The sequence below is a fragment of the Octopus bimaculoides genome, chromosome 22 (genome assembly GCF_001194135.2).
Source record: "Octopus bimaculoides isolate UCB-OBI-ISO-001 chromosome 22, ASM119413v2, whole genome shotgun sequence".
Taxonomy (NCBI): domain Eukaryota; kingdom Metazoa; phylum Mollusca; class Cephalopoda; order Octopoda; family Octopodidae; genus Octopus; species Octopus bimaculoides.
In genome coordinates, this window is record NC_069002.1 from 29,072,886 (window position 1) to 29,079,931 (window position 7,046).

General features: G+C 37.1%; 1 protein-coding gene across 1 annotated transcript in view; it reads left to right on the forward strand.

The window, feature by feature from the left end:
- The window catches only part of LOC106876828 (uncharacterized), a 51,591-nt gene extending 45,652 nt beyond the window's left edge, over nucleotides 1-5,939 (forward strand). Inside the window, exons 22-26 of the mRNA XM_052975681.1 lie at nucleotides 437-539; nucleotides 2,381-2,460; nucleotides 3,004-3,153; nucleotides 3,821-3,914; nucleotides 5,617-5,939. Coding sequence (XP_052831641.1) covers nucleotides 437-539; nucleotides 2,381-2,460; nucleotides 3,004-3,153; nucleotides 3,821-3,914; nucleotides 5,617-5,672 — 483 coding nt within the window. The 3' untranslated portion in view covers nucleotides 5,673-5,939. The remainder of the gene's footprint in view (nucleotides 1-436; nucleotides 540-2,380; nucleotides 2,461-3,003; nucleotides 3,154-3,820; nucleotides 3,915-5,616) is intronic.
- The last annotated feature ends 1,107 nt before the right edge of the window (nucleotides 5,940-7,046 follow it).

Sequence of the window (7,046 nt, forward strand, 5' to 3'; positions counted from 1 at the left end):
CAGCCAGAGAGCTGGTCAGCCAGAGAGCTGGCCAGCCAGAGAGCTGGTCAGCCAGAGAGCTGGTCAGCCAGAGAGCTGCCCAGCCAGAGAGATGGTCAGCCAGAGACCTGCCCAGCCAGAGAGCTGGTCAACCAGAGAGCTGGCCAGCCAGAGAGCTGGCCAGCCAGAGAGCTGGTCAGCCAGAGAGCTGCCCAGCAAGACAACTGGTCAGCCAGAGAGCTGCCCGGGCTCCATTTGTCTGTTTTGGTATGGTTTCTACAGCTGGATGCCTTTCCTAATGCCTACCACTTTACAGAGTGTGCTGGGAACACTTCACGTGGCACTGGCACGAGTGCTTTTTAAATATTCCAGACTTAAAGCTCCTGATGTATGAAGGATCAATAACAATAATCCATCTCCTTATTATCTAATTTAATCTTTTTCCTCTTTTCCCTAGGTTGACAACACTGATGCAGAAGGGAGGTTGATCTTAGCAGATGCTCTTTGTTATGCAGAAACATTTCAACCAAAGTTTATTCTAGACATGGCTACATTAACAGGTAAGCTGGACATGTTTATGTGTTCTATAGTTTTTAAATTACAGTGTAACCTTAGGTGAGTGTGGCTTGGTGATGTGAACTATGCTTTCACTAACTGTCTTAGATACCTATGTAGTCATAAATGGACATAGACATCCTCTCAGCTCCCTCTCCCTTGACTCCAAAGTGTGACAGCTGTGACTGTGTGATTGTAATTTGAGAAGACATACAGCAGTGTGCTAAAGGTCGGACATAATCTCTTGTGGGCAAGAAATATAATATAAAGTGTATCATACACGACACAAACACTGTAATTTAATAACTTTCAATGTGATGCCTATTAAACAGAAATTATTTTTATTTAATGAAAATTTAATAAAATCTAATCATAAGTAAGTGAAATTATGCTAAATACAACTAAATTGAAAACCTTTTTCCTCTGGCTACATTGACAATTCTGACAACTTTTGAGTGTGAATTTTACAGGAGTAGAAGCTTTTTTAAATAAATTTTATCCTGAAAATCACCTGTATAAATTACACGGGTGCGCAAATTACATGTGTTTTTATGGTGTGTGTGTGTGTGTATATATATATATATATATATATATATATGTATATATTTTGTAGTCATGGCTGTTGCTGGTGTCATCTAAATGGCACTTGTGCTGGTGGCACATGAAATCACCTATTAAACTCCTGGGGTGGTTGGTTTTAGGAAGGGCATCCAGCTTGAGAAACCATGCCAAACCAGACTGGGACTCGGTGCAGCTCTCCGGCTTCCCAGTTCCACTCTGTAACCCATGCCAGCATGGAAAGCGGACATTAAATGATGATACACACACACTATCACACACACACACACACACATCCTAACTTTTACATGCAGCCATGCTGGAGCACCACCTTGAAAAATTTTAGTCAAACAGATCAACCCCAGAACCTATTTCTGAAGCCTGGCTCTTATTGTTTTGGTCTCTTGTGTCGAACTGTTAAGTTGCTGGGACATAAACAGACCAACACCAGTTGTCAAGTGGTGATGGGATAGAAACACAGACTCAGAAATACACACAAAGGTGTCATTGAGAAATCCATACTTTATGTAAATGGATTGAATAAATGTAGGCTTTGTTTAGCTGAAAGGGCACAGATCCTGTTCAGATCTAAGACCCTTAACTCTCTATTGAACTCTAGGTCTGAAATTTTCAGCAGTTGCAAGCATATGTATAAATAAATATTATTTTTACTTCGTAATGATATGCAGTTTGTGCCTGATGAATATGTTTGAGATATTTCTCAACATATGAAACTATTAGTAACCCTTGAAGACATGTATTGTGACCTTTAAATAAATAGTATTTATCTCTCACTAGATGGAGCACTTTTTTTGTTGTATTTCCTATCACAGAACAGCACATTACACACACACACACACACACACACACACACACACACACACGCACGTAGAGGGTTTCTTTCTATCTCTGTCAACCAAATCTACTCACAAGGCTTTGGTAGGTCTGAAGCTGTAGTAGAAGACCCTTTTCCCAAGGTGCAATGCAGCAGGACTGAACCTGGAACCATGTGATTGGGAAGCAAACTTCTTAACTGCTCAGCCATGCCTGCACTTAGATGTATTTCCCTTTGTTGTTATTTTTTTAACCCTAGGTCAGTCCTGATTGAACAGACCTATGATGAAAGGGATCCCAATTGTGACCACCTATTTTAATTTCTAGCATGATAGATGCACCATAGATCTGTAGTTCAGTATTAATTGAGGAAGATTTGGCTGTTGTTTCTAGCAAACTGATAACCATGTAAGAGCTCTGTTGTGACAAGTTTTCATTGTTGTTGATATTATAGGTGCTGTTGATGTAGCTTTGGGATCTGCTGCTACTGGTGCTTACACAAATTCTACCAATCTTTGGAATCATTTATTTGAGGTAAGGCTGTTTGTCTTTTATCATCATCATCATCTCAATCAATAGTCATTGTTATTTGAGAAAATAAGTGGAGTTTACATGAATACTTGAAATTAGCAACCTGGAGGTACTGACATCCAGTTATACTTGCTTGCAACCTGGAGGCAACTGATATCCTATCATCTTTGCTTGCAACCTGGATGCAACTGATATCCTATCGCCATTGCTTGCAACCCAGCGGTAACAGATATCCTATCATCATTGCTTGCAACCTGGATGCAACTGATATCCTATGATCATTGCTTGCAACCTGGAGGCAACTGATATCCTATCGTTATTGCTTGCAACCTGGAGGCATCTGATATCCTATCTTTATTGCTTGTAACCTGGAGACAACTGATATCCTATCATTATTGCTTGCAACATTGGGAGCCAATTTCCGTAGGTTTATGTTCAAATGCATTAGAATGTATTAAACATGACTATATATATATATATATATATATAAATAATAAAATGGCCTTTGTGTTTCCAATGCGAGTGACCAATTCTTTCATTTTCCAGGCTGGCAGTGAAACTGGGGATCGTCTGTGGCGCTTACCATTATTTCAACACTACACTGTCCAAGTAACACACTCACAACTTGCTGCCATCAACAATGTTGGTAAACACAGTCGAGCTGGCGGTTCTTGTACTGCTGCTGCTTTCTTGAAGGTAAATTTTGAAACCATTTCCACCAGACCTATTCTTTATGCACAACGTTGTTACTTTTCCAAAAAGATGTTTGTATGATGATGATGTTCAGACAGTTGTATGGTTAAAAAGTTTGCTTCTTGATCAGAGGCTCTTGGGTTCAGTCCTACAGTGTGGCACTTTAGGCAATTTTCTTGTACTATAGCTCTGGGCCAATCAAACTATTATAGATGGATTCGGAGACAGGAATTGAAAAAAACTTGCCATATATATATATATGTAGGTGTCTGTGTGTATGTCTGTATGTGTGCCTGTGTGTATGACTTTGTGGTTCCTTGTCTGGACATCATGAGATAGTTGTAAATGAATGTGAAAGTACTCCTGCTTGTTGTACATTCTCTTTCTATAGTTTTTTCTTTTCTTTATTCTTCCATACTGTCTTTTTCTCTCCTCTATGCAGCTATATATTATACACATTTTTGATTTATAGATCTTTTCAATTCACTTCTAGAACCTACATACATGCTTAATGCAAATTGTATAGAGCTGGTTAATTTAGTCAGTTGTCCAGTACCACAAGTTTGAAACCAATCAACAAAGCTCAATTAATTAACTTTTGTTATCGTGTTTCATGTAATTTTAAGTTATGTGAACAGAAATTAAAGAAAACATTCCTTATCTGTTTTAGGAATTTGTCGAATCCAGTGATTGGATCCATTTGGACATAGCTGGTGTGATGTCAAACAAAGATGAAGTCGCTCATCTCGGATCTGGAATGTCAGGTAAGAAACCAGTTCACTATGGAATTATATTTACTGATTGGAACATGATGTAAATGTTTGTTACTAGAAGTGGGTGGTGAGACGTTTATTGCAAACATGACACTGTAAATTTCAGCCAATGGGCAGTCACACATTGATGCAGGAATTGTACCATTGTTAGTACTGGTGCAGCATCAGATTTCCAGTTAAAGCAAGTGGCTGTGTGGTAAGAAGCTTGCTTCCCAACTATATGGTTCCAAGTTCAGTCCCGCTGCATGGAACCTTGGGCATGTGGCTTCTACTATAACTTCGGCCTGATCAAAGCCTTGTGAGTGGATTTAGTGGACAGAAACTGGAAGAAGCTCATTGTATATATATATATATATATATATATATACAGACTAGGCGATATGTGTGTGTTTATGAGCAAAACATCTAAGCTCCACGCAGCTCTGGCAGAAGGTGAACTTCTGCTGACTCTTTTGCCTCAACCCTCTCTCACTCTTTCCTCCTGCATCTAGTAGCTCCCCTGTGACGGACCGGCGTCTTGTCCAAGTGGGAAACCTATATGCCAATGAAACCAGGAAACCGGCCCTTATGAGCCAGGCTTGCCTCGAGAAGGAACAAACATGTGTGTGTGTGTCTTTCTGTCTGTGTTTGTCCCACCATCACTGCTTGACAACAAGTGTTGGTGTGTTTACGTCTTCGTAACTTAGCAGTATGGCAAAAGAGACTGAGAGAGTAAGTACTAGACTTTCAAAAAGCATTCTGGAGTCAATTTCTTCATTTAAAAAACCCTTCAAGGTTATGCTCCAGCATGGATGCAGTTAAATGACTGAAACAAGTAAAAGATAAAAGATATATACACACAGACACACTCACGTGTGTGTGTGTATATGTGTGTGTATGTATGTATGTATATATGTGTGTGTGTGTGTGTGTGTGTGTGTGTGTGTGTGTTTTATTATAGTTGATTATTATTTTTCCAAAATTTCCAAATCCATAAAACTTCAATATTCAAAGTTTGCTTTGAAGCAAAAGTGGATACCACAAATGGAAAATTCCAGACAGTTCTTGGAAGGTTCCTTGAAAATGTGCACTTGTGAGCTGTGTGCCAAGTTGAGTTGTCAGCTCTTGGGAATAACATCACCTGCTCTGGGTTGAGCAAAAGAGTAATAAACAGATTTGTTTCTTTGAAAAATGCTGCTGCCTTGAGAAAAGCACCCAGTCTACTCTGTAAAGTGGTTGGCGTTAGGAAGGGCATCCAGCCATAGAAACCATGGTAAAGCAGATGTTGGGGTACAATGTACCACCTGGACTCATTGAATCCTGTCAAACCGTACAACCCATGCCAGCATAGAGCATGAATGCTAAATGATAATAAATAATGATTATTTTACAAACGAACATATCTCATTTACAGGCCTTGAAATTTTTGGTTATTTGTCTAAGTTTGAGGTCAGTTTCGGTTTCCCTTTCATTAGGTCTAAAAGAACTCTATTTTGGAGGAGAGGGAAAATGTATATTTGTGTTGCCATACATTACTGAAGGGCATTAATAACGTATGAAAAGTGAAATATCTTCCATCTGGCATTGAACTCACATTATAAACTCAGTTTAATCACAACTTACCCCTAACCTCTTACTCTACACCATCAACAATAAGACATTAATATTTGGTGCTATATATTTCTTATATAACAATTATCTCTATCATTTTCAGGTCGGCCGACAAGAACTGTGATCGAACTCTTAACCCGCTTCACTTCCCAACAGTAGAAAAACAGTTTATTGATACCACAAACTGCCAACATATATATATATATATATATATATATATATATATATAGTTTTAGGGAAAAGAACCAAGTTTCAAGAACTCATCAGTGAAAATCCATTGTCACATATAGAAAAATTAATAAGTAAAATCACAATAAATAAGTATAATATAATACAAAGTAAATATCATAAGATAATGATAATAAAACAACTACATGTATTTCATAACCAATTTTCAAATATATGGTAGAATAATAAAAAGAAAGTTCTTAGTACAGTATTATATATTTGAAAAAATGAGTACAGATGTCTTTTTTGGGGGGATAATTTCTATTTTAATAATGATGTTTAGAGTGAGTGATTCTGGTATGAGTTTCAAGCTTCAAGTAGCCGTTTTCAAACTGAAAAATATGATTTATTGGATGCTTAAATAACAAAAGAGTTGTTCTTGCAAGTATACACACAAAAAATAGATATACACAAAAAAGGGAAAAGTATACAAAAATAATAGCAAAGCATGTGTGTGTAAGAAGAAGAATGAGAAAAAGGAAGGAGGCGACAAAGAAGGGGAAAAAAATTAGGAAATGAAATAGAGATAAAAATAAAAATAAAAAATGCAAATTAATTTATTAATTAATCAACTTACTCTTCTACATCTGTTTCATTTTGCAAACAAAATTAAAATTACAAAACATGCATAAATATATAATTTTGCAGCTCTGATAATGGGCTGGAGTAGTTGGAGAACATGAATGCCATATGGTGAGAGAGGATTTTTAGGGTTTGAATTAATGCAAGAAAAACAAAGGAAATATTCATTTTTCATAGTTTCTAGGGATAAGAAAAGAGGAAACCATAGTTGCTACCCAAGGACAAAAACCGTGTAATGCACCGTTATAATTTCTGGAATTAATAAAAAGATCCCGAACATCTACATACGGCAGAAGGGGGTGGGGAGTACTGGAACCTTATTTAGCGTCTCCAAAAAAAAAAAAAAAAGGGAAAGAAAAAGCTGAACCGAAGGAATTTGAGCATAAAACCTGAATGAATACCAAAAGGCATTTTCTCTGACGTTTTATGCTGATAGTACACCTCTCATATCCTGTACTTTGTATTTTAATTGGCAGAGTGTTTTCATGATAGATAACAACAGCAGTTGAAACAGTAATTGTAGTAAAATTTTTGTCGGTGAGAGGTGTAGCTACATGTTTTGATAAATATCGCCACAAAGATGTTAATATCCTGTACACAAATTACTTTTTGTTTTACAAATACAAGATGATAGATAGAGAGACAGATAGATAGATAGATACAAATATAGATGTATGTGTGTGTGTATATATATATATATATATATATATATATATATATATA